This window comes from Neolamprologus multifasciatus, chromosome 17, assembly GCF_963576455.1.
Source record: "Neolamprologus multifasciatus chromosome 17, fNeoMul1.2, whole genome shotgun sequence".
Lineage (NCBI taxonomy): Eukaryota > Metazoa > Chordata > Actinopteri > Cichliformes > Cichlidae > Neolamprologus > Neolamprologus multifasciatus.
This window is the reverse complement of record NC_140455.1, coordinates 21,055,888-21,081,882: the sequence shown is the minus strand read 5'-3', so window position 1 is coordinate 21,081,882 and position 25,995 is coordinate 21,055,888. Positions and strand designations below refer to the sequence as shown.

General features: G+C 41.0%; 2 protein-coding genes across 3 annotated transcripts in view; one reads left to right on the top strand and one right to left on the bottom strand.

Annotated features, from left to right (window-relative positions):
- The window catches only part of tmem110l (transmembrane protein 110, like), a 23,597-nt gene extending 7,168 nt beyond the window's left edge, over positions 1-16,429 (top strand). Inside the window, exons 6-9 of one of the 2 annotated variants that reach the window (XM_085137556.1) lie at positions 218-301; positions 400-531; positions 4,980-5,114; positions 12,902-16,429. In XM_085137556.1, the coding sequence (XP_084993682.1) occupies positions 218-301; positions 400-531; positions 4,980-5,108 (345 nt within the window). In that variant the 3' untranslated portion in view covers positions 5,109-5,114; positions 12,902-16,429. Of the gene's footprint in view, positions 1-217; positions 302-399; positions 532-4,979; positions 5,115-7,947; positions 11,756-12,901 lie in introns of those variants that run through there. The other variant, XM_085137555.1, reaches the window with a different exon arrangement.
- itih5 (inter-alpha-trypsin inhibitor heavy chain 5) lies at positions 7,108-25,995 on the bottom strand. Its single transcript, XM_085137552.1, has 14 exons — positions 25,687-25,995; positions 25,566-25,610; positions 24,804-24,967; positions 23,885-23,986; positions 21,716-21,996; positions 21,282-21,451; positions 20,893-21,009; positions 16,809-16,980; positions 16,282-16,591; positions 14,032-14,714; positions 13,381-13,434; positions 11,821-11,937; positions 9,794-10,171; positions 7,108-8,754 (listed from the first exon to the last, which is right to left on the bottom strand). The coding sequence occupies exons 1-14, from the start codon at positions 25,798-25,800 to the stop codon at positions 8,495-8,497; spliced, it is 2,967 nt and encodes a 988-aa protein (XP_084993678.1). The 5' UTR covers positions 25,801-25,995; the 3' UTR covers positions 7,108-8,494.

Sequence of the window (25,995 nt, the reverse complement as noted above, 5' to 3'; positions counted from 1 at the left end):
AAACAAGGAAGATGGTGAAAAAATGACTTCTCCTGATCCCAGTGTAAACATGAAGTCTGTTTCAAAGAAAGTTTGTTTTTGTAACATTGAGAATATTTGTGTTGTAAAATTAGCCTTCGTCATAGCAACAATTGTCGTTGTTTGACGGTCTCAATTTATTTAAAACTCCTTCAACCATCCATTGTTATTATTAATCAGTTTTCATCTTCTGTTCCAGTTACAGGAGGTGTTGCTGAGCTACATAGCTAACCCTCAGCTGGAGCTGGCCCTCGTCATGCTTATCGTGCCCTTCATAGTCAACGTAAGTTCTGTTTTCATGATGAGAAAGTGAAACTAATCAGGACAGTTTTTGACTGCTTTGTACGTACCACCTTGTGGTGTCTCTGTCTCCCCCTGTAGTCTATCATGTTCTGGGTGGTGGACAGCTTGATGATGAGGAAGTATAAGACAATGAAGAGTCTGGACGACTCGTCCGACAGCTCGGTGAAGAAGCCCGAATCTCTGCCGTGGGTGGACAGTGAGGAGTCAAGGGTGAGAGTAACTGTTGCTGTGTAAAAACATCACATTACAATCAAACTGGATTTGTGCCCATTTAATTCAAGCTTGGACTAAACGACATCAAAACCCGACTGTAAGAATTTAAAGGCTAATGCTGCTGAAGCAGATAGACCATATATGTGTCTGCTGAAATAAGAATGCAGCATTTGCCTGTTGTCACTCGTAAACATTGTTTTATAGTTACACATGAGAACAGCAGTGGGCCTAGTATGGAACCCTGGGGCTCCCCTTGTCTTACAGACAGGTAGGAGGAGGAAGACCCAGCAGAGTGGACGTATTTGACAAGGAAGTCAGAATTTCTGTGTCTGTCTGCCAAGCTGACTATTAAAACTAGTGTTTTAATAATATCACTTACCAGTTTAATAGCAGCTGTTATTATTGTGATAAAATATCACTTCTGTAGGAAAAACAATTGAAAGTATTTCAATTGAACTGTAATTAGTAGAAGCACTTTTTTTTGTATTTTCTCCACTAGAGCCTTTGCCTTTTTGCCTTTTGTGAATTGAGTCAATATTTGACGTACCGGTGCTATATTACCCACACAGTTATATTTGTGGGTTTATAGTTTGTAGCAGTGACAGTAAATTATCAGCGTTTTAGCTCCAGCTGATGAACGCCATCAAGATTTAAAAGGGGAAAAATACCAGAGTATCATTTGGTTACCGTCATATGGTTGGATCTTTTCATTAAAATAGCACCATACTGTTCTTTATCTTTGTACAGATAAAACCACAGCCAGTCACAGATATTTATTAAAAAAGCAAAAAACAAAAACATCATTTTCTATTCTTTTACTCCAAGGGCCCACTGCTTTGTTTCTTTACTATTTTCAGTAATTTGTTTTTGGTTTTTTGTGGTAAGACCTCATTGCAAAAGTGTTTTAGAGTCTGCAGGCATTTCACTTGCTGTATGTAATTGTAATTTTGATAATATGAAGCCATTAGTTTTCTTTAGTGTTCATATAGAAGCCAAACAGTTATTTAAAAGTTAAAAAGAATACACAGATAATATGATATTGTTCAATATTACATTTGATTTCAAATTTTAGGGTTTGAATTTTGAATTTTTAGTCCACACAGGGTCAAAATCTCAGTATTTTTATTCAGCCATCAGTTAAATTAAATCCCTGGAGGAATCTGACAGACTCGTGTGAGTTCTGGAAGTGACTCATTGATGGTTTTTTTTATTGTTGTTATTATTATAAATGTTTTGTTCCAAAAAGGAAATAACCCTGAAAAATCTTTGTTCCCATCAAACACCCTCTGGGACTATTAACCAAGACAGATCCAACCATGCCATGTGAAAGCTGAATGCCTTTCCTTTTTGAAGAAAAGTCTTTCATCGTGTGTAGAAATGAGTGTTAATGTACCAACGCTGTCTCGCTGGGTGTGAACTGCACCTGTTGTTTTTCTCTTTACGCTTGATCTAATGAGGATCCAAACCCATAAATTTAGTCCAAGAAACACTGAGTCAGACTTTTCTCTCGAGCTTTCATCAGTGCTGTTGAATTAGGCGATTTTAGCTTGATTATAGTTGGTTGTCGAAGTTTCAGACTCCCGTAATGAAAATGTTTGCGTGTGGTTTTGCGTATAGAATTAAAACCTCAGCAGACATTTAAAAAGAGTTATAGGATTATTGATATTTAAATGGGTTTCTTACCCTTTGTCTGTATTACACAGAAAAAATAAAGGGAAAGGAATAAAGGGTAATAACATGCAGAAAAAGCCTTTTATTGGATGCCACTTGATCAAGAGAAAGCCCACACAAGCAGGCTTTTCGTGTGTGCGTGGTTGAATGCTGGTTTGTCTAGTCTGACAAAGTTGGAAGAGGTTTCTTGTAGTAATTCATACCAGGCATAGAAGCTTCTGATCTTCTTCTTTTCCTCTAAGGAAAGGCTGAACTCACAGACTTGAGGGCGAATGACTGCTGGGGTGCGTGACCCTTGTGTGCAATGTGATGAGAGTGTTTATCCCTCCCTCTTCTTTTCTTTTCCCTGGTCGTCTGCCAAGGAGACATAAATCAAGCCTTCATACCAAGAATAAAAGTGACATTTATAATTTGTTTCATCATGCTGATGTTATGGAAAGCTGAGCGGAGGAGGACAGCAGAAAGACGGGCATTGATCTGGATGAGCTCTTAGTGGAGTTAGAGCCACAATGCTGTTGTTGTGGTTAGTTAGACTGACTGTTATAGAAGAAGTTTAACAAGAGTTTAACATGAGTTTAACGAGAGTATAGCTGCAGCGCTACAAATACAGAAGTCCGCATGGATGCTCAGTTTTAGTACTGTTACACAGCAAGAAGGTCCTGGGTTCAAATCCAGAGACACAAATCCTGTGTCTCTGTGCTTTTGTCCTGAGCGCGGTGCAGATGAGGTGCGCTTGATTGATTACCATGTGTTGGAAATCCTCGTCTTTCCTCATGTCGTGCATTTTCTATGGTTCCGGTTCGGGTCGCTGTTCGTGTGGTCGACCGGCCAGTGCTACCTAGCCTGACCTGTCTCCCCAATGTGATGTTTGTGTATTGTATGTATGGTCGGCAAGGTATCATCTATCTTAATTGCCCCTTGGGGATAAATAAAGTCTTTTTGACTTTGGCTACGTCCACACGTACACGGGTATTTTTGAAAACGGAGATTTTCCGTTTTCGTTTTAAAAAATAATCCCGTCCACACGTAAAGGCAGAAATGAAGGAAAACGCTGCTAGGAACATGCCAAAGCAACAGGTGGCGATATATTCCTAACCGTGCAGAAATGTTGGCCAATCAGAAGTCTAGAAGCCTCGGTGGGAAAAAGTAAACAAAGATGGGGCAGAAGCAGAACCAAGTCTTATGTGTGGAGGGACAGTAACTGTGTGTGTATATGTAAGCATTTAAACACTGCAAAGAGTACAATTAACAGGAACAGTATTGTAGAAATTCATTTCACCAAAACAATAACGTGGCGCACAGTGTGACGTCAAAAAAGGTGCACACCTTTGACGCTGCGTTTTCTCCGTTTTCTCTGTTTTTCTCGTCCACAGTAAATGCAAAAACGGAGTTTTCAAAAATATCCACCCTGGCCGGAGTTTTTAAAAATCTCAGTTTTCAGTGACCGAAAACGCAGTTTACGTGTGGACGAAAAGTGCAAACGCATAGGAAAATCTGCGTTTTCAAAAATACCCGGGTACGTGTGGACGTAGCCTTTGACTTAAATAAGATGTTTGTTAACCTTTGACAATATATCTGACAGTGGTTGCAGTCTATACAAGTTTGGAGACAGGCTGACAGGTCAAAGGCAACCTGTACAATCGCCTGTGTTCAAACGTAGTTGCACAGAAATAATGTGTGCAACAAACTCAATCTCTGTATGATCAGTACGTGGAATCGGCCATAAAAAGTCAAAAGTATTCACTTCAAATTTCGCCTGGTCACAAGGGCGTTCACAGTCTTATATTTACTCTTGTGTGAGTGAACCATTAGCAATAAATCAGTTCACAGGGCCTTAAAGGCACCTAAGAAGGCACATAGCATGTGTGAAAGCCTTGAAATGATGAAATCCCCACATTTACCAAAGCTTAAAGTCCTAACTTATGCTTAACTGACAGTGATTCAGTTACACCTGCTGCATTGTACATTCTATTTAATGTGGGTTCCCAGTTTTCCACATCAGCTACAGGGATCAAAGCTCTGGTCAAACACAGCTGGAGGTTTAATGGCTTGAAATTGTCCCTTGGGGAACACCTGTTTGATTCATACTCACAAACCGATGAACATTTAAAAAGTTGATGTTAACTTTGGCTGTTTGCCCTTCTGTAGAATTTGGGACTACTCTGACTTTTGCAACAGTAAAGTTGCAAAAGCACATTCTCATGGCAGTTTGAGCTCAGTGAGTATTTCACCATCTGTTCGTAGTTTAGATATTTCCCTCTTTTCCAGAAGTCCTTTACACTTAATTAATGTTTTCTTTCACGCTTAATCTTCATTTTCTTTTGCTGTTTGGATAGATTTAGGCACTGAAACTACCTGGTTAAGGTTGGAAAGGATCAAACATGCACGCTCCTACTCTTTTATTCCAATATTACTCTTTACTAATCTCTAAGCTCACCCTTTTAACAGATTTTCCACATGTCAAACCCTATTTTAAAGAAACATATGGAACTTTTTTAGTACTTTAAATGTCTAATAGTTGTGGAATTCTGCTCCTTAGAGAGTTGAATTCCTCCTGCTTCTGGAGAGTGTCTTCAAAGCTGCAAATAAACAGGGGTATTTTTCCACTGTGGACTGGGAATCCAGAGCTGAGAGATTTCCCAGCTTTTTGCCTAGGACACAAAGTCTAAACACACACTACAGCTGAAAATGAGTCATCTGTTCTTTGTCTTTAGCTTATAGTTAGTGCTGCTCTACTTTAAGCTCTGGTGGCTAACAAAATCCCCCTCTCTCAGGTCCTGCTGTCAGCTGAGACAGACACAGAGGAGGCTTCAGAGGGGGAGGAGGAGCCGGCGGAGGATGAACCGGTCCCCTATGTGCAGTACTCAGGTGGACCACTGAGACCAAGCTGGGTGGCGGTGTAAACCCAGGTGACGTGTCCTCAATTATCGACTGTCCCCACACACAACACATAACAGCATAAATAAGAAAAACAAACTTCCATCCACGTCTTCTCAGACTGTCGTCAGTCTTAATATCAGCTTCTTTGCAAGCAAAGGCACAATTTAAGGTCGTATAACCTGTGAATGTGAATACCTTTAGCTGCCTTCTTCCGCATCGAAGGTTAGAACACTTAGAACTGGAGGTCGACTCAGTATATGCATGCACCGTGCATCACGTAGCGTTTTGGGAATTAGAAAGTCTTTATCCTCTCACCTTGCTGCCTCCGTTTACTGCAAGAGAACATCAGAGAAACCACAGCTGAACACGCCACGTGTGTGGGGAGAGATCATTAAGGAGCGCGGTGCCCACAGGGCAAAATCTATGGGTGGTAATGACAAAGACTAAAATTAATCTGTCTTCTCTCAACTCCAGGGACTTTTGGAAATGTTGTTTCTCTAAAGAGAGTCATTTATCGAGTGTCATATTCCAAAGAGGAGAAAGAAAGTATACACTATATATATAAAAGTGCTCTCTAAGGTTATACTCAAATATAATCACTTTGAATCCACCTTTTTATTTAAGGTGTAATTATAGTCATTCCTGCACGTTCTCCCTCCGGCTGTTTACTTTAAGGTAAAAGGGTGATCAGTGGGATTTTTTTGTTTTTTTTTTGTTTTTCTGTTGAACCGCACACGTCAGTACTTTGGCTGCTGCACTTTCAACATGTGGATAATGTGGCTGATGAAATACACCACCAACACCTCTTAAGCTTGATTTATACTCCTGCGTTTAATCTATGGAAAACCTTGCTCTGACATTGCACCACCGAAACAGCAGCCGTCATTGTGTTGCTTTCCTTCCATAGACTGTATATAAAAGATGTTGTCTGTTTTACTCTAAATGAGGCCATCGTTTAAAAAAATGAACATGATGTATATTAAATAAAAGTATACCACTGTGAACTAGCAATTTAACATCAGAGCTAGCTGTTGCATCCTAATCCTAAACTACATAAAAGACAGATGTAGCCACTGTTTTAAAGCCTCACGTTTGGCCATTTTGAAACTGGTTTTGACCTTATTTGGATGAATACTCTTCAGATGATCTTTTACTACATTAAAGGTTACACAAGTGATTTAGTAAAAGTATACATACACTTACACTTCCCCCTCTTTGTCTTTATATATAAAGAGAATGAATACCATGCTGTAGTGAAGCATGCTTTAAATTAGCAATTGAGACCCATTAGAAATATCTTTACAGAGTTCACAGGTCAAGTAAGTCACACAGGCTGGTGAATGTGCACTCCCTGACACTTTGGTGAGTGGTTACCGGAAGTTGCGGAAGTCTGTTTGATAAGAGATTGCTGCAGTCGCCTTTAGTTTGCATGGAAGACACTGTTTTGTCTACAAACACTTGCTAAGCACAGCCTTTTACTGTAATTTTTTTTTTTTACCTTAAGACTGAATCCAACATGTTTGAAAAGGATTAACTTTCAATTTGAAGGTAAATCTTCTGTGTTTCCGGTTTACTTTCACATCTCTTTACAGACGAGTTGACATCTTACACACAAACTTTAGGCAACCACAGCAATCTGCTAGTAATCAAAGCCATCACAAGGAGCTTTTCAGTGACGGCAAGCAGCTGCTCGTCAACCGATTGAGGAATCATACTTCCGTAGCCAGCAGCCTTCCAGCAACTATTAGTACCTGATCTAGGAGTACTTATTTTTCCCTGACAACCAGTGACTGCGAGTCAGGCTCCAGGTACTAAGTCAGTGTCCCTCAGGCTGAAGAAGTTGGATCATTTTTCCTCATAGACTTCTATACAACATGGCTCCTTTTGACAACTTTAACAGTTGCTTCCTGCTGGCCATTAGAGAGAATGGAGGCTCAAAGTGCTTCTGCACTGGCTTCACTTTTCACACCTGAAGGCTACACCCATCTTTTATAAACAGTCTGTTTTTTTTTTTTTTGGGGGGGGGGGGGGGGTTGATTTACTTCAAACATTTGCAAAGAAGACAGACGGTACTATGCAGCAATTATTAAAGCTATGGAAATAAGAAAACTGTATGTGGTGCATTGGTGGCGGTTTAGCATTGTGAGCAAGCCAGATAAAGTAACAACTTATATTTCATATTTCACACGAGCATTATGTTTGCTCCAATACGTCATATTACTAACAAGCTGCTCAATCGAGTAGTTGCACTTCCGGAGAATTACATGGAGTAGGATAAATGTCTATGTCGTAGATTTAATGCAGAAGCATCAGTCAAGCTTAAAATTGAATTATCAGGTAGTTTTTAGGCACTTTTTAACAATAACAATAGAACATCTTGTAACACTTCAGACTTTTTTTTTGTCTCCTATAGGAGGCCTTTATGTTACACTACAGTGTGATGATGCAGCAGCTGTGTGTTAAACTTTTGCAAATTTTTATTTATTCAGTTATGAAAACTGTAACTCTATATAGTGGTCCAATCTGTGGTAAATGCATTGAATAGGAAGGTTAGTGAAAAGGTGTGAGAGTTTTGAGTCTTCGCCAGATAAAGGTGGTAAACGGGTCAAGTGATGGATGTGTGTTACTTTATCCTCAAAGTATTCCTGCCTACATGGTTTACATCTATAATTTCAAAGGTCTACAGTTTGATATGTACTGTCTGTAATATTGTATTTTGTATTTCTTTCTCTTTTTTTTCTTAATAAACAAAGTTGTAATCCTGTGGATGACATGGTACAGCATGATCTGAGTTGTCATGCACAGGCCGTGAGCTGCCTCAGCGCTTCTTACGAATGTATTTACTCTGTGTTATGATTAAAGATGATTGACACATGAACTCGTGTTCGGTGTTGAATTCCTGTGGCAGCCCGGGCGCTGCAGCACGATGACAGACAACCTGAGTGAGACCTGGCCAGAGCACACCTGTGTGGGTGTGGCCTGGAGCCCTGTGACCTCCACCTGATGACAAGGTGCTGTATGTAAGGGTGTGTTAGGTTTACATGTATTCATCAGCAGTAGGACAAAGGGTTAGTTGGTGGGGTTGTTCTCAGTGGTAAACAGGTGTGATTTACAGCTTTAAGTTTACATGTGTGCAAAAGGTGATATCAGAAAGCAGCGTTAAAATTTTTCTAGTTTTCATTATTTTATTTACATTTTTTATTATATAATTAATGTAAAAAATAAGAAATTGTATAATAAAACCTTTAACTTTCATCAGAAATAATAAAAATATATTCAGAAGGGACCTGAAAGTAGGAAAAAAACGTAATGTGTGGAGGCTTTTAGGTCTTTTTGGATGTGATAATTATCTTTAAAAGGAGTTTAGTCAGGTAATTAAATGCTGAAGCTATAGTTCTTTGTGCTCATCTCACACCCGGTTTGTCCCATGTGGCCAGTCTCCTGTGTCAAACATGTGTGACATCAAATAGTCTTTGTACTCTCCGTCTATCAGCTTGGCTGCGTTATTCCTGGCGAACCAGCAGTCCACACTCTGTGTGCCGCTGTAGATCCTCCTACTTTTCTGAACAACGGGCACTGAGCGGTTCTTCACCTTCAGGACCAGTGAGGGCTTTGTCTCTCCCTGTGCAGGAAGCTCTGCCAATCCTACTTCCTCATACAGGAACTGACCTGAAAGGAAATTTAAAAAAAGAAAAAGGGGGTTATTTTAAGCCTTTTTTAGGCCAGTCAGTTAATTTCCTGCTGATGATGGATCTTATTACAATATATTCTCTGACAAATCTGCATTTATTCACAATTTGCAACAATGTAGCTCCATATAACTCAGATAAAGCCAGGTTTTTTCAAATCTCGGAATCACTCTGCCAGATTAGCCCAGATTAAAGTGTAGCTATCTAAAGCTTAGTTTGTAATTAAATACTTAAATTAGACGTACTATTATCCTTTTCTCAAAATGTGACCTTTTTTACTCGAAACTTTGTATAGTGGCGCAAGTGCAGTGATCTAACCCGGCAAGTAGCTTCCAAGTGTGTAGCTTCTTAATGCAAAATCACTTCCAGTTTTAGTGAGAACATTTCTGGCTTTACCTGACTATGCTCAAAGGATAATTCCTCTTGATTTTGGTGACCCCTTGTCCATTATAATCCAGTGTTCTCCTGGGAAGCCTTGTGTCTCAGCATTCATACAAGGCTTTGACATGTACTATGCACCAAGCACACCCTGGACAGTAGCCCTAATACAAAAACCCCTAAGAATGACTCAGAACATGGCCAAGAGCCCAAGGCATCGATTCAGTCGCTAAATCCCCCACATCCCCAGAGTTTGGTCAAACACGCCTGTTGTCCAGAGGCCGCACCCCACTACCTCTAACATCCAAACTGACAACAAGCCGGTGGTGGACCTCGGGGACACTGATGGAGATCCCCTGTCCATGCTCCAACAGATTGGAGTTGTATTATGCAACCCAAGAGAACCTACTCCATTTTAGACAGCTACTTTATAAAGTTGTTCCTGACCGATCAATGTAAAAATGCATGGATTTTGTGAATAATAAATAATCATTTCATATATAGTTACTTAACCAAATATTCATATATTCACTTAAGTCAGTGCTCCAGCCTCCAGAGGTTGAGAACAGTGCTTTAGTATTTATTGATTAGAGTTTTCAGATCAACAGGATTTTACAGATGAATACTCCTTCAACACTCACCTAGCAGACCGTGGCAGTTGTGCGACAGCCCCTTGTTGTTTCCAATGTAGAACCCCAGATGGTCTCTCTGGTAGGGCGCCGGGTTTTTGTACTGATGCAGCAGGATCACAAAGCTGATGTTCCCACCGACCGTCACGGTCACATTCGAATTTCCCACAATGGCCACAGACAGCGCTCCACTGTCCACAGACACAGTAGAGTGGCAGGGCAGAACAATGCGGTCCCGTCCATCCAAAATAACCTTCTTAGGTGTCACCTCGATGTAGGCGCGTTGGGGTTTATCCACCACAATGGTGATAGTGCTGAAGTAAGTACGCTGCTGCTTGTGACTGCCCGGTGGTGCCGGGGCGCCGATGAGCTTACCGTTGACCGTCACACCTGAGAACACCGAACATGTATGTTTTATTAAAGGCATAAATGATTTTTGGTGCCTTTACACCGCGTTCCAAATTATTATGCAATTTGTGCAAGTGTCATAAAAATTAAATAAGTTGTTTTTCAATTAAACCCATGGATGGAATTGTGTCTCGGGACTCTTTGTATCACTGAAATCAATCTCGGACATCTATGATCATTAGTTTGGCAGGTGAGCCCAATTAAAGGAAAAACTACTAAAGAAGGATGTTCCACATTATTAAGCAGACCAGCATTTTCAAGCAATATAGGAAAGAAAAATGATCTCTCTGCTGCTGAAAAGCGTGAAATAGTTAAATGCCTTGGACATGTAATGAAAACCTTAGATATTTCACGAAAACTTAAGCGTGATCACCATAATGTTAAGAGATTTGTGGCTGAGTCAGAGCACACACGGGCTTGTGCAGATAAAGGCACAATGATGAAGGTTTCTGCCAGACAAATACATCAGATTAAGAGAGCAGCTGCTAAAAGGCCATTACAAAGCAGCAAACAGATATTTGAAGCTGCTGGTGCCTCTGGAGCGCTGCAAACATCAAGGTGTAGGATCCTACAGAGACTTGTAGTTGTGCATATACCTTCTATTCGGCCACCCCTAGCCAATGCTCACAAGCAGAAATGGCTGCAGTGGGCCCAGAACTATATGAAGACTAATTTTCAAACAGTCTTGTTCACTGATGAGTGCAGTGCAACCCTGGATGGTCCAGATGGATGCAGTGGTCGATGGTTGGTGGACGGCCGCCATGTCCCAACAAGGCTGTGTCGTCAGCAAGGAGGTGGTGGAGTCATGTTTTGAGCCTGAAACATGGGGAGAGAGCTGGTCGGCCCCTTTAGGCTCCCTGAAGGTGTGAAAATGACCTCTGCACAGTATGTGGAGTTTCTGACTGACCACTCTCTTCCATGGTAGAAAGAGAAGAACTGTGCCTTCTGCAACACAACCATCTTCATGCAAGACAATGCACCATCTCATGCTACAAGGAATACCTCTGCATCATTGGCTGCTATTGCATAAAAGGAGAGGAACTCATGGTGTGACCCCCATTCTTCCCTGACCTCAATCTTATTGAGAACCTTTGGAGCATCCTCAAACAAAAAAATACGAGGGTGGGAGGCAGTTCACATCCAAACATCAGCTCAGGGAGGCTATTCTGACATCCTGCAAAGACATTCAAGTAGAAACTTTCCAAAAACTCACAAGTTCCATGGATACAAGAATTGTAAAACTGCTATCAAATAAGGGGTCCTATGTTAATATGTAATTTGACCTGTTAAGATGTTTTTGATTGAAATACCTTTTGATTTCAGTGAAATTGATCTACTAATGCTGCAAATTCAACAAATGACCATTTTCAATTCTCTACAACCTATAAAATGTTTTGAAACTCTGCGTGCATAATAATTTGGAACAGTGCATTTTAAGTTTTATATTTTTGAAAAACATACTCTTTTCATTGGCAGTTTTGTTGAGTAACATTTGAATTATACTCTAATGGTTGATGACTCAAAAATTATGCCGACTGTCATTTGAATCGACTATTTAGGAAAACCTGAGAAAAATATCATTTGCATAATAATTTGGAATGTGGTGTATAGGGTTTAGTCACAAGTCTTACCAGAGTGTTTGTGGTCGGAGACCAGGCCAAGGATGTGTCCAGGCTCGCCATTGATGTTAAAGCACACGGTCAGTTTACTCAGGGGGAACTCAACAACAAAATGGGGGTCACCATCCGCTGTGAGAGGGTTTAAGGGGGGAAAAACACAATTAAATGCAATTCACTCATGCAAGAATTATTGGTTTATAAATCTGTTAGGGCAATAAAAAATATTTAGTATTTTCAACACAATTAGATACCGGAGATATACTGGTAGACTGATAAAATGTACAGAAAAGTTACATAGTTTGTTGTCTGTGAGGGAATGGTCTAAAAGAAGAAAAGGTATCCAGTGACCAGCAGGTCTGTGTGAAAAGGTCAGAGGGGAATGGCCTTGAGGTCAAGGTAACTAAGATTTGAACTTGTCCGAGATTTTTAGTAGATGCACCTATGGTGTTGCAGTATTCTTCAGTTATCCCATTCACAAACTTGGGTGTCGACACCAACCGGCCGTCCAGGGGGATGACGACAGTAACCAATCAGCCTTTCAGGGGTTTTTAATTAAAAAGGTGCTTTAAGAAAAAAAAATTATTGTGCAACAATGGGTAGCTATGAAAGAAGAAGGGGGTAGGACCGTGGCTCAGATGAGAAAATAAGTCATGTTGCGTTAATATTACGGCTGCAGCAAGTTTTGACCATCAGTAGTCAAACGTAAATCCTGTATTATTACCAAACCCATCTCAGCTGCACACTTGTAAAGGCTTTTTGACAGCTTGTTGCAGAGTTCTGGTGATATCGTGCTGACAACATCTGTCGACATGCACACAGAGACGTACCGTAAACACCTGCCAAAGTACTCAAAACTGCCTTTAGGGTGCTTCCTGCAGCAAGTGTCTCAAGGACCCAATTTTGTAATGAGGCGAAAACAAAACAAGCTAAATTATTGCTGCTGGTAAAATGAAAATAAATAATAAAGCTGTAAATTAAAGTATGGTATCTATCAGCATTAAATGACTCTGGGATAAGAAAATAAACAGCAAACTGATGGATGATTTTTTTATATGCGTTTACATCCGTGTGTCTGTCTGTGTATTACTCCTAGGTTAGAGTTTATTTGTTCAACTGGAGTCACCGACAGTTTCCTGAGAACCAACCAAGATGAAGAGGGGAGCAATGAGATGACAGAGCAACACTAATGACAGGGCTATTAGCCCTCGCTAACTGCTTCTGATGAACTTCCCTCTCTTTACTGTAACACATGCACAAACATCCTCTTTCAGACTCCATTAGCACACAGCACTTAAGGTTTAAAATGCTACATAGTGCCTGTGTTGGCATTTCAATTAGACCCTGTATGTTCTTTCCTCTCTTCAGGTCAGGTTCAGAGGAATCTGTGAACCTCTCGCTGTCTGTGTAATCACTGCCGACATCCAAATTACAGGCTGCCCACACAGAGTGTAGAGCGAGTCTACTGTACATTCCCCTTCTTCTGTCTTTTAAGTTGGTGCCATGTCATCACTGCATATATGCTTCCAGTACCCCCCAAAAAGAAGGGGAAAAGCACAGAAACTCTGGAGTTACCTGATGTCTTGGAGAAGGTGATGGATTTCTTTGTTGGTCTTCTCACAACTTTACCTAGAAGGAAGAGAAAATTCAGTCTTAGTAACAAACCTGAGAAACTGCTTAATGCCAATTCTTAACGATAACTATGTTTGGATTAACTGTTAGTGTAATGCGGTTTGACAGAAAAGAGACAGTCTGCATGTTCATACATGAGATAATGGTTTTAATTCCTTTCAAATTTTATCTTCTTTTTGTTTGCTAGTGTAACTATATTTGCTTCATTTTCTGTTTCATAAATAGCCACAACATGAAACCACCTGCTCAATACTGTGTAACTCTACCCCATACTGATAAAACAGCTTTCATGAGTTGGGACAAGGATTCAAGGTCCACAGGGGGATGTCCTGTAGTGTCTGGCATTTGGACATTCGCAGTCTTTGGAGTTGCGAGTTGTAGGGTAGGGTTTGTGTGGATGGGGTTGTTCCTTGATCAGATCTGAGGTATGGAGAGTTTGGGGGCTAGCTCATTGTCTTGATCATTTTGTTATGGCCCTCCGGCTCCTCCTGAGTAGATTTTGCTTATAGTTTTTAACTAAGAAGATACTCATGAACTCATTAGGCAGACTTTACAGACACCCTGCATCCCCAAACCTACGAGCCACTACCTTACCGATTGTGTTGCTCTGCGATAAAGCCTGGCTGTTGAGGTCCCTGTCAGGTGTCTGTGGCTCTCTGTCATCTGTGTCTCCTGGCAGCTCATTGGCAGGTGAGGTAGCCTCACCGGCTCCTGGCGTAATGGTGGGCGCCGGGGCCATGGTGCCATCAGTCAGGACTTCAGGCTTCTCCACCGCCATGTTAGTAAGAGGAGTGAGGAAGTGATAGGTCATGGACAGGTTGGTGGCCTGCTGAGTGTGGCCTTCCCTGTCCTTGCTGGTTTGGCTGCGCAGTCGTGACCGCAGCCCCTCTTTGATGCTTAGGAAACCCCACACACGTTCCACAAAGTCTTCTGCTACCGAACCCAAAGCGACTCCTAATTTCTGTGTCGCGTCAGTTCCCAGGGCTCTGACGCCCGTCGCCATTGCAGCAGTGGCTAACTTCACATGCTTCTCTGTATCTATCTGCTGGTTTCGCAGTGGTACGTCTGTCTCGAGTATGATGCTCTTATCGTTGTTACTGGCAGTGACCTGCACGTGGAGAGATTCTGCGCTTTCGTTTGTGAGCTTGCCGGCAACAACGATCTCAGAGCCATTGAAGTAGTTGGTGAAAAGATTCTGAGTGACGTACTGGACGGAGTTCTCCGTGTAGTTGATTCTTATGTCAGACAGCAGAGGAGTTCCGATTTCATTATAGAACCTAGAAAGAAACACAAATATATGAAGAGTTTCAGTTGAATGAAAGAAAAGCTGAAAGGACATCAATCAAATTAGCTCAGTCGGGCATTAGTTGGACAAACAACTAAATGTGCAGTGTTCTTTTTGGCAACTTAGATTATTAATTGGAGAACATCTGATAAGCAGTAAAGCTGGGTTTTGCTTGCCCAGTCCAGTAGTAATACTAAGACATTAACACAGTTCTAACATTAAAAATTCTATCAAGCATGTTTTTCACTATATAATTTTACACATTGTGCATAGAGTTTCCAACCCTGCATTTGCTTGTTCAGTGTCACCGCGAGAGAGGTGATCAGTGTCAGAAAAAGGTCTTATAGTGTACTTCCTCATCTTGTTTATTCAAATAAGCCACCTTCCGGCCATAAACTCCCTTGTCTAACTCCTTAAGCTGTTGCCACCCCACTTCAGAGTTCCTGCGGCCTGTCATTGTCGTCACGTCACAGCAAACCTCCTCACCTCCTGATGAATATGTTTGTTCAAGCAGATCAGGGGCTATTATCTTTGGAGTCTGTCTGTTAACCACTCGTACATACTCAGACGCAGGTTTCACAACACACACACACACATTCCTGCTCAACTGAACAAACACCTTGTGTGTCTGAGTGCGGAAGAGAGAGGGAGAAGAGGACCATGCGTCAAGGATAGGAAAAAAAAGAGCTCAGAGAGAGTTGATTAAAGACGTCTTTTGTCAGCACCGTCACATTTGCGGTCGTGGTTCCCTCATAGGTCGATGAGAGACGCACGGGCATATCAGAGTGGGAGAAGGGAGGAATTAAGGACAGCTAATTGCTTAATAAGAATGAGATTATAAATTTATGAAGGTGAAGGGCACTGGGTAGTAATCGTTTATTGAAAGTAAGAATTACTTAATCATACATCTCAATGTTTGTCTTGAATTTTTTGTGTTGTTTTGTGATAAAATGCCCATGTCATTCAGGTCAGGGTTGTCTAAGCTTGGATAGAAAGAGACTAATTCTCAACAGTTATAGATGGACTACAGTCATAAAAAGGCTTCAGACCTGCTTTTTAAACCAGTTTAAGGTCAGTTAAATTCCAGCAAAGACTGGTTAAAAATTAGTTTTCCTTTGTTTCCTTGGTTTGAAAACGAGTCAGTGTTAGTTGACCTTTAGACCAGTTTTAGATCAGTGTAAGGCTGACAGCCATCAGACTGTCAAATAAAAACCAGACTAAAGCCAAGTATCAGACCTTCAGAGTTTAGACCTTCTCCCCAAATTTAATGTTGAACCTTTTGGACCAATTTCAGACTAAAAGAAGACCAGGCTAATTGTGGTATAGTTTCAATTTAACAACAAGACAGACTTCAGACTAGCCTCACACCTAATTTAGATCTCATCCAGACTACATGTTCAAACCAGTTTCCGACCAGTTACTTACCCCCTAACACTAAGCCATGTCAGAGTCCTTTTGCAGCGGTTTTAGATCATAGTGTCAAATAATCTTAAGCGAATTTTAGACACATTAAAATAAATATCAACTGTAGACTATAAGGTGTCATGTCAAAGCCATACCCTTTGAGCATGGCGCTTGCGTCAGCCTCCTCATTGATGCGTCTCATCATCCCGCAATTTTCCAGAGCCATGCGCTCAAGCAGTCGGTAGTCCACATCATTACCAATCCCAATTGTGAAGATGCAGAATTTTTCCTGCACAGCTGAGCGAGTGTTCCCCAGGATCGCCACGGACTGGATCTCTCCGACAGTGGGCCGCCCATCTGTCAGGAAAATAATGAGCGAGACGCTGTTCGGGCTGCTGTCAGGGCCCAAGAGGTAGTCTCGAAGCAGAGACGAGCCGGTCCGGATGGCGCCATCGATGTTGGTGCCTACAGTGAAGGGACATCACTAGGTTTACATCTCAGGTTATGGAAACACAGTGACTGAGCTAAACTTTAATATGTTTACTGTCCTTATTAAACACTCACTTTTCCCACTTTAAGTCTACAACAACATCTGTTTATCAGCAAAGAAGGTCACTGCTGTTATTAAAGGCAGTTTTACTTCAAGTCTTCAAAAGGACAAGACAAAGACGAACCGTCTCACCTCCAGTGGGCGCCAGCATGTAAATAAACTTCTTGGCGTCTCTGATATTGAGGGGGGTCACTGGCACGAGACGATTCGGCTGCCAAACTTTGATCTTATTGGAGAAGCTGATAAAGTTAAAGTTATCGCCGGGCCGGAGGTCCCTCAGGATGGTGAAGAGGGCATCTTTAGTCTGGGAGACGGGAAATAAAAAATCACAAGACAGTAAACATCTTCGATATTTGAGTGTCTCTGTTTTGTCAAAGATTCACGAATTCATCCAGAATAAAGACCCTCAAAATAAATAATTTACTGCAGCGCTCAGACTATTTAAATAGAACTTTTTGCTTTTCCTGTCTTTAGGTATTAATGTTTGTAATTTTGGCAGATTTTCCTTGATATCTTTGCCCTTCCTGGCTTTTCCATTTCATATTTAGTGGCAATCAAAATATTTTCAGTTTCTTTCAGCATTCTCTTTTTATGGATTTAAAATTAAATAAAACTTCAGTTTTTAATTTATATTTTCTGATCGTGAGCATAATATTGAGTTACATATTCAAAACCACATCTTTTCTGTTTTTCTACTGAATATTTTACATATTATTTTATCCTTATTACAGTGATGACTTTCAGATTGAATTTGCAGGTGGAATTCGTGGTGAAACAGTCATGTTCACAGTAATTCTGTGCTATTTTCGAGCTTGTGTCAGTATTTGCTTTAGGTTATCTTAGGTTAAGTTGAACCTGCATTCCTGCTCATTGTATTGTAAAGTGCAAGGGTTGGAAGCAAACACTCAAAACATCTATCAGCACCAACCCCATCCCAACAATCACTGTTAAGCATTTCTTTTCATCATCCCTTGAAAGAAAACAAGGTTTGTTTGTTACCTGCTTTCTTTATTTGCTTTAATTGCCAAAAAAAAAATCTGTCATTGTTTCCACTGTGGTACGTTTCTTTACGGATAAAAAGACTACACATGTATACATACAAAAACTTTGGACATTTCTGGATTTACAGACAGAACACTTTCCAGTGGTGACATGTAGTTCATGTGTAAAGTGCTATTTGCTAGGTCTTGAACTAGAATGTTTGGAGCTCTTTATTCTAAGTAATTAGCATTTTATCCTGCAGTGGTAACGTTTTCTGTCTTATCTACTCAAAATGTGACTGACAGAGCATAAAAGTTGATGAATACATAAACTTCAGCTACTTGCTGTTGATGTGGAACCATTGAATTTAAATGTACCATAAAACTTGAAACCATATTCTGTCAGATCTTTACAGAACATGCTACTTCTTCATATTTAAGTACAGGGGAAATAAGAAATAAGAGTTATTTGGAGACAAAACTTCCTGCTTTTCCGTGTTGAATCCTCATCTTCAGATCTGCAAAAATGAGCGTGGGTGAGATATATGATTTGCTGCTGAGGAGCTTCTTAGATGTCTATATGGGGTGTATACTGCAGGGGTCAGAACCACAGATTGACCTTCACTGAAAAACCTCTATTGTGCAGCCACATCAAAACACACTCGTTGTTCTGTTCCTGCAGCCCACTTGGGGCTGCTGTTGGTGGGGAGAGGGATCAGAGGGTCGAGGGTACTGTTGTCCAGAAAGTTCCATTACCCCATAGGCTCTGACCTTCCTCCCTCACAGTTTCCACTTTTCTCTCTCAGTGAAAATCTGTTTTTCACTTTCTCTCCTCTTTTCTGTTTCATAGCAGCTGCAAAGATCAGCTCTGGCTGAGGGGATTATCGTGCTACAGCAGATGGAAGAAAAGTTCTGATATTGATATTCCAGTGTGGGAGTGAGGAGGTGGGGGTGTCACATTTCCTATCCAGTGCAGCTTTTAAAATTCAACTTTAAAACAGGGAAAGCACCTCATAAAGGAAGAGAAGTGGTCAGAAAATGTAGATTTCCTCAGATTCATTTAGGAGAAGGGTTCATGTCTGGTACCTCTGCTCCAGGGTGGAACTTTTGGGTAACACTCTAATGTGAAAATACACCAAGCCTATGAGCCTAGTGTAAATATAAGCTGTCCAAATCCAAACTCACAATGTGTAGCAGGAAAAGCCTGCTCACTGGTAACATGAAAATTCAAGGGCCCTTCAGTTCACAAACGAAGCACATTCAGGTTGGAAAACAGGCAGGTGCTAAGCTGTAAACACACTAACACTGGAAAAGAAATTTCCCTGTTTACACACTCTGGACCTCTAGTCTTTACTTATTTATTTAACTCCAAAACCCACACAAAAAATATGCTTGCTGTGTTTTTATTTTTTGTGTGGTCCAGTCAATCACTGCAAGGGTGATTGAGGTCTTGAAGGTGGGGCACTGTAGAAAATAGGGCTGAATTTTACATATGTATATATAGATCCTGTGGGACTTCCAGATACAGATGGACAAAAAGGTGGTGGCTAACCAACCAGACATAGTGGTGGTGGACAAACAGAAGAAGGCGGCCGTAGTGATCGATGTAGCGGTTCCGAATGACAGCAACATCAGGAACGAGAAACACGAGAAACCTGAGAAATATCAAGGGCTCAGATAAGAGCTTGAGAAGATGTGGAGGGTGAAGGTAACAGTGGTCGTGGTAATCGGTGCTCTAGGTGCAGTGAGTCCCAAGCTAGGTGAGTGGCTCCAGCAGATCCCAGGAACAACATCAGAGATCTCTGTCCAGAAGAGCGCAGTCCGAGGAACAGCTAAGATACTGCGCAGGGCCCTCAAGCTCCCAGCCTCTGGTAGAGGACCCGAGCTTGCAGGATAGATCGCACGCAGGGGCGAGAGGGGAATTTCTTATACCGCCCCTCGCTCGTCATGGATAACGTCATGGTGGCTATGCCGATCTTTAGGTATCAAAATGTGATAGCCATGTAAATGTAAATGTATTGACAAATACATAGAAACTGATGGGCAGCAGTGTGGAAAATAAGGCAAAATAAATTAGGACTTGGTACTTGACTAGATGTTGCTTGACATGTTTCTACCATCCCTACTAAATTCAGCACCCTTAGAAACACCAACAGGAAGTGACTAATCAAAATGGAAAGAACCACTCCCATGATTTTGTCATCCCCTTTTCCTTCCCTAGCCATACTACCATTTTTCTCCCTTTTTAATTTTGCTGATGTCAAACAGATGTCTGCAAGGTGTTTGTGCCTTTATGCACTGTAGTTTTTCACCATGCAGGACTAATGTTGCAAAAGAATATATGTGTTTCAACTCAAAGCACAATCCTAACCAACCTAAACTCAACCAAGCAGAAATGTAGTATCTGAACCAGAGAAAGTAAAAGTGAGAGAAAAGAAAATCAGCAAATTTAAAAACAAAGACCAAAACCAGAGATTCCTGACTGAGATGTTAATCTTGTTTTAATTGGACTTTTATGTCTTTACGCCCAGTATTGCCACAGCCGATGAATCAAGGGACCAACGCCAATGAGACATTTTGCATATTGATGAATAACCTTCACAAAGTGCTCAGTCACCAGTGTGTTTGCATGTTTTGTCAGATTTTTTTTTTTTTTTTACCAGTATTTAGTTTTTCAGACACATTTAATTAAATCAGTCTGTTAGATTTAACAACTTGGTCTTACTGTAACTCAACTTAACCACCAGGCGGCTATGGCTCAGGTGATAGAACGGGTTGGCTGTTGAAGTATCCAGAGTATGAATGAGTGTTAGATAAAAGTGCTTTAGTAAAGATAAAAGCACCTTATAAATGTGTTTGTGAGACTGGATGAATGAGAGCAGGAAGAAATTTGCTCAGATTAGGCAGAAAAGTACCATACAAGTACCACTCCGTTTACCATCCATTCCCCAACTCAAGATCTCAGTTTCATCATGATCTTTGTTAGTGTCGCATTGTTTGCTCAGAAACCCATCCACTGGTACAAAAGACATTTGATAGGCTTAAAGTAAATTGAATTACATTTTTGTTCCTGCTCAGTTTATTTTCCTTCTGTTGTTGATTATCCTAACATTAATCACTGAACACGCTGCAGATTCATTTTAATGGTAGTTTTACAGCTGCCATAAATTAAGGAAAAAATGCTTTAGTATTCTGCTGTTTGATGCAATAGTTTTCTTTCGGGTATATTGCAATACCTGTCTTATCTTAGTCCCCAACATGGAGGCACTGGTGTCGATCACAAACACCACATTCTTAGGCACAGCAGGAAGGTCTTTGGGGGCAAAGTAGTGGACAAAATGGCCGTTCAAAACCTGAGAAACAAAGACAGACGTGCAGCAGCCAGTGAGATCGGTTGCAGTTGTAGTTCTGCTCCGAAGACAGACAGGAGTTTGGCAGTGACATGAGGCTGGTGGCAGGAGGCCAGAGAAAAGAATGACTAACAGGTGGGTGGATAAACGTTGCTGGATGTGAAATCTGCAAGCACGCATGTAGTATATAACAATTATTGTCGCTGAGTTGTTTTTTTCATGCAAACTTTTGGCCCTGTCTGTGTTTATTAAGCACATTTGAGATGTTCTTTCACCTGAATGTCTCCGATCCCCATGTCTCTTTGAACATCATAGCGGATCACGAAGTCTCCCAGGATTCCACTGGTGGTGATCTTTGCCTGTTGGATGATGTTGGGGCTGAAGGTGATCTTGCAGACGTTCTTTTCGTTTTTGATCACAGTGGTGATGGGAAGCTCAGGCTTGGCTGGAGCACAAAGACAGGAAATGCTTTAACAGGGATCAAGAGCCTGAGATTTTATAACAGTAAATCTAAACTGGTGACCTCTCCACATTTTATGGACTACAAAAGCACATGATTTTTTTCTGCTATTTATCGAGAGTTCTTTATGCCATTAAGCTTTATTAGTTTGATTTTTGTTTTGTGTTGTCTATATGCTGTTGGAACTTAAATAACAGTTTTAACTTTTAACTTCCCAAAGATTTTGCACAGTACTCAATATCTATGAACCTGGTATGTTTGGTGGCTTAGGAGCAGTTGCAGTGTTGGCGGCGGCGTTGCTCTTGCCGTTCCGGAGCGGCAGCACCTCCAGGTCCGTGATGGGGGAATGGTCAACGATGGTGACGTCTAGGCTGAGGCGGCTGACCAGCTGCATGGGCCGGAGGCTGGTCACGTGTTCGTAGCGTCCTAGCCGGCGCTGTAGAAGTTCCTCGTATGTCAGAAGGAAGACGGCCCGGTTTCGACCAGGTATTTTAGCCGCCATTCTGAACACCTCCACTTCTGGCTCTGGACTGGAGAGGAGAGGAGGCAGTCAAAGAAAGTAAGAGGATGAGTTGGAATAAACTGCAAAATTACAGTAAATTACCTGTTAAATTAAAGCACAGTAATGACAGCTAGACGTGCAGCAATAAACAGTTATTTTACAGTCTGCTTACTGTAATCTACAACAGCAGCTCAATGTAAAAAATAATAATAATAAAGTACTGTGATGCATAGAATCTAAGTTTTACAGTATAATATGGATAATTGCCCCATTGCCACACAGTTTAGTGATTCAGTTGTGCTCTATCAGCAGTCAATGGTCCTGAACTATGACAATATATCAGCTTTTATGCATTTCCTCTACTTCCACCATTACATAGTAATAAAAAACACTACTCCCGGTCATGGTGGCTCAGTTAGTGATCTGAAGATGCTATGCAGAGTTTGCAGGTCTGCAGCTGTGGAGCAGTGCGTGGGTGCAGTGTCAAAATTATATGGAACAACTAATAACGTGGGCTGGTCTTGTTTATGTTTGTGCTGTTGGTCCTTTAGCTTAGCCCCTGATGCAAGGCAGATATTACTCATGCCAGACAACAAGCTTCTTTGTAAAGTGTTAAAACCAATGAAAACTGTCGACTAGATATTCTTGTGTGGGCTTTTTGATCTTTGACATTTGTTTTAACATGTCTTCCTGCTTGTGCTGAACGCTGTTGTTCCACTTCCTTCTTAGTCACCATCAAATAAAGCCATCGCTGTTGAGCTATGCACTGTCAGCTTTTTGGAGAATGACATGCAAGTGCATCCCTGTATCCTCTACGTCAGTTAACACAATCCCTCTCTGTGTAGCCGGAAACAAATGTGGGGACCATAAATTCAACCAACCAATTTCCACAGTGAGAAATTCATCAGAGATACACAACCATTAACCTAAAAACCCAGAATAACAATAACTTAAACCTTTACATTCACAGAACACTGTATCATGCTGTAATACCAAAGTTTCCTGTAATCATGAAAAACAGTACATTACTGTAAAGTCACAGCTGTTTGTTACATGATATTGGAAGAAAGTCAAGAATAAACATAGCATATGAAAAAAAAGAGACAAAGCTGTAGTGTGCTTTGGGGGCAATAACTTGTTTATGGTTTATGTTTGGAGCTTTGCACAAGCTAAATGATTTATTATATTTGGAGTTTGCAATCTCTGAAATGAATTTGCTAAATGGAGCTAATTTAAAGTTTACGAGGTTTTGAAATCTTGCAGATTTTCACATTTTTGGAGTTCTTGTACTTGGTATTTAGAAATTGTCTAATTGTCTACATTTTATTGAAACTGCCTGCAGTTATATTTGCTTTTAGCCTATTTTTTTGTTATGTTGCACATTAACTGCCATGCATCTCAAATGAATGGGAAGATTAAGTTTTCTTGACCATGCCCTTATGTATTGAAATAATAACTGAGCAGCTTTAGATAGATGAGGGAAGGAGCATTACAGCAGTTAATGAAGGTGGATGATTTTTTTTTTGAAAGAGGTGGAGCAGTAAAGCAAACAGTCCAAGTGGTGATATCATTAAATTGGACTCACTGCTTCCAAATAATCTCACATTTTTCCTTCAGTCCCGTCCTTCTTTGCCTGCTTAATCTATTTACAGTAGAGTCTGTGACTCACAGAATGACATTTAATGAAATGTCACTTTTCTGCATGACAGTTCTAAATGGTATGATGTCACTTCTCCCATGTGTCACTTCTTGGTTCACAATTCATCCCTGAGGAGAGACGATCATTACAGCCTTTGTGCCCGCACACACTAACACATGTTCACCCTTTGTGCTTGTAGTGGTAGAAGGATTTTTAGATGGGATGATATCAATCTGTAATTTGGAGGACGCACAGACACCTGTTCATTCTCTCTTACCTTGCATCACCTGGCTCCTTCGTCCCAGATTTTCCTCTCTCCTGTTTGACCCTCTTCTCCTTCGGCTTGACCTCGCTCTGATAGACACGCCCCCCAATGATCCTGGTGTGTTGGGGTCAAAGTTGAGAATTAGTAGTGCTCATGTTCACGAGCACCTATTGTTACAGTTTAACTAGGATTTTCTTGGACAAAGGACAGAATTTGTTTGCAGAAATCATGTTTTCAGCTGTTTACGGAGTCCAGTGCTGAATATAAGTGAGCTAATCTCTGTGTGTGGGTGCATTTATGTGTGTGTGTGTATTAAAACTCACCCTTTCCTGTCAACATATGCAAAGAAATGGAAAGATCATAAAACCTTCCAGCCCTGAAATCCTTTTGGAAACATAAAATATCTTCCACAACATCCAAAAACTGCTTCAGTCAGTCTTGACTGATAACCTTGACTCAGGTTGAGTCTGGATGCTTTATTTCAGCCACAGGTGGACTTCATATAGGCCAAATGCCTAGTGTGTAAGACATTTTAACCACATCTCACAGCCCATGAAACTTCTGCCAACTGAGCCTTAAGCGCCAAATTTAGACCATCACAAGTCCAACTATGTTTGCTATCTATAGAACCAATCAATGTCAATCTAAAAGAACAATGTGAAAGACAGCAAGATGATTAAAAGGATAAAAGAAAGAATATGTCTATTTAAAATCATCAAAAAATCCAAGAACGCAGAATCACTCACAATAAGCTGGGAGAGAGTTATGTGGCTTCAGAGAAAATATAGATTTAAAGATGTGTAGAATCGAGATTTAAAAACCTAAATCACCAGCTTTATTCCTTTTATCAGTCTATTAAGTCATTAACTAATAATTTTGTCCACCATCAGGGAGTTTTTGTTCCTATTAAGATGACCTGTGTGGCTCTTACATGGTGAAGTTGGAGATGTAGGCATTAGCGGGGATTTGAAACTGAAAGACGCCCTCACTAGCGGCTGGGTAGCGGTTGAGCAAGGAGCAGTACACCGCGGTGAAAGCGTAGCGGGAGATGATCGTGGTCTTGATGGAGAGTTCCTGGATGTGAGGTTTGGTCTCCTACAAAGTAAAAGTAAAAAAAAGAAAAAGAAAAAGAAAGAAGAAGAAGTAATAACGACAACACTAAAACATGCACCGGTGGCGCTTTGGCTAAATTTGGCAAGATTTTACGCAGAGCTGCTGTGATCACCGATGGTTATTCATCACTTCAGTTTTCATCCCAACGAAAGCTAGAACTCCAAATTTACACTGACTCAATACTGAGAGGAATTCGTGCTCGTGAGCTAAGATCCAGACCATGACATATGCTTTGGCACGTCTGCGCGCTTGGCAGTCCTATGCGTTCCGCCCAACGCGCAGAGGTTTAGAGTGACAAAATCAACTTCTAAATAACTAAAAGTAGGTCATGCATTCTATTACAGTGTTTGTTACAAAATCCTCAACTCTTAGACAAAGTGACAAATGAACAGATTTAAGACAGAACGATAAGATAAAGTATTTCTTCTCATCTTTGATAATTTTGAAATAAAGAATTTCAATTATAATTTAAATCCACACGAGGCTGCTCTTCATCCCACCACCCCTCCAATCCTCCAAAATAATACATAAAAGAATGCATAAACACGCAATATCTCAGTAACTGAAACAGCTGTTTTACCTTGGTTATTATAGTTTTCACCTGGCGAGGGACCCTGTGCGGTGCCTGGAGACAAAAACATCATCAGAAGACGAAATATTGTCAACAGAAAGCTCAAACACGTCTCCTTTAACAATCTTACAATGTCTAAACCAAAGTCCGCCAAATCAACATCATCTTCAAGTTTGGAGTTCTCCAGTTGTCCCAGTACAGTCCCGCTGAAGCTCAGCAGCAGCGTCAGCAGCGTCAGAAGCATCTCGCAGTTCTTCTCCTTCAAAACTCATTAAAAAGATGAATGAGGCATTATCTCCCGCTGCGGAGCGTGTCCGAGTCCGAGTCCCAGTCCAGACCCGAGTGACCGGACAGAGGAGCGACACGGTGCGAAGAAAACACGCCCACCCACCGGAGGAGAGAGACGCAGTGTTTTCGGGAGGGAGCGCTTCATCTTCTA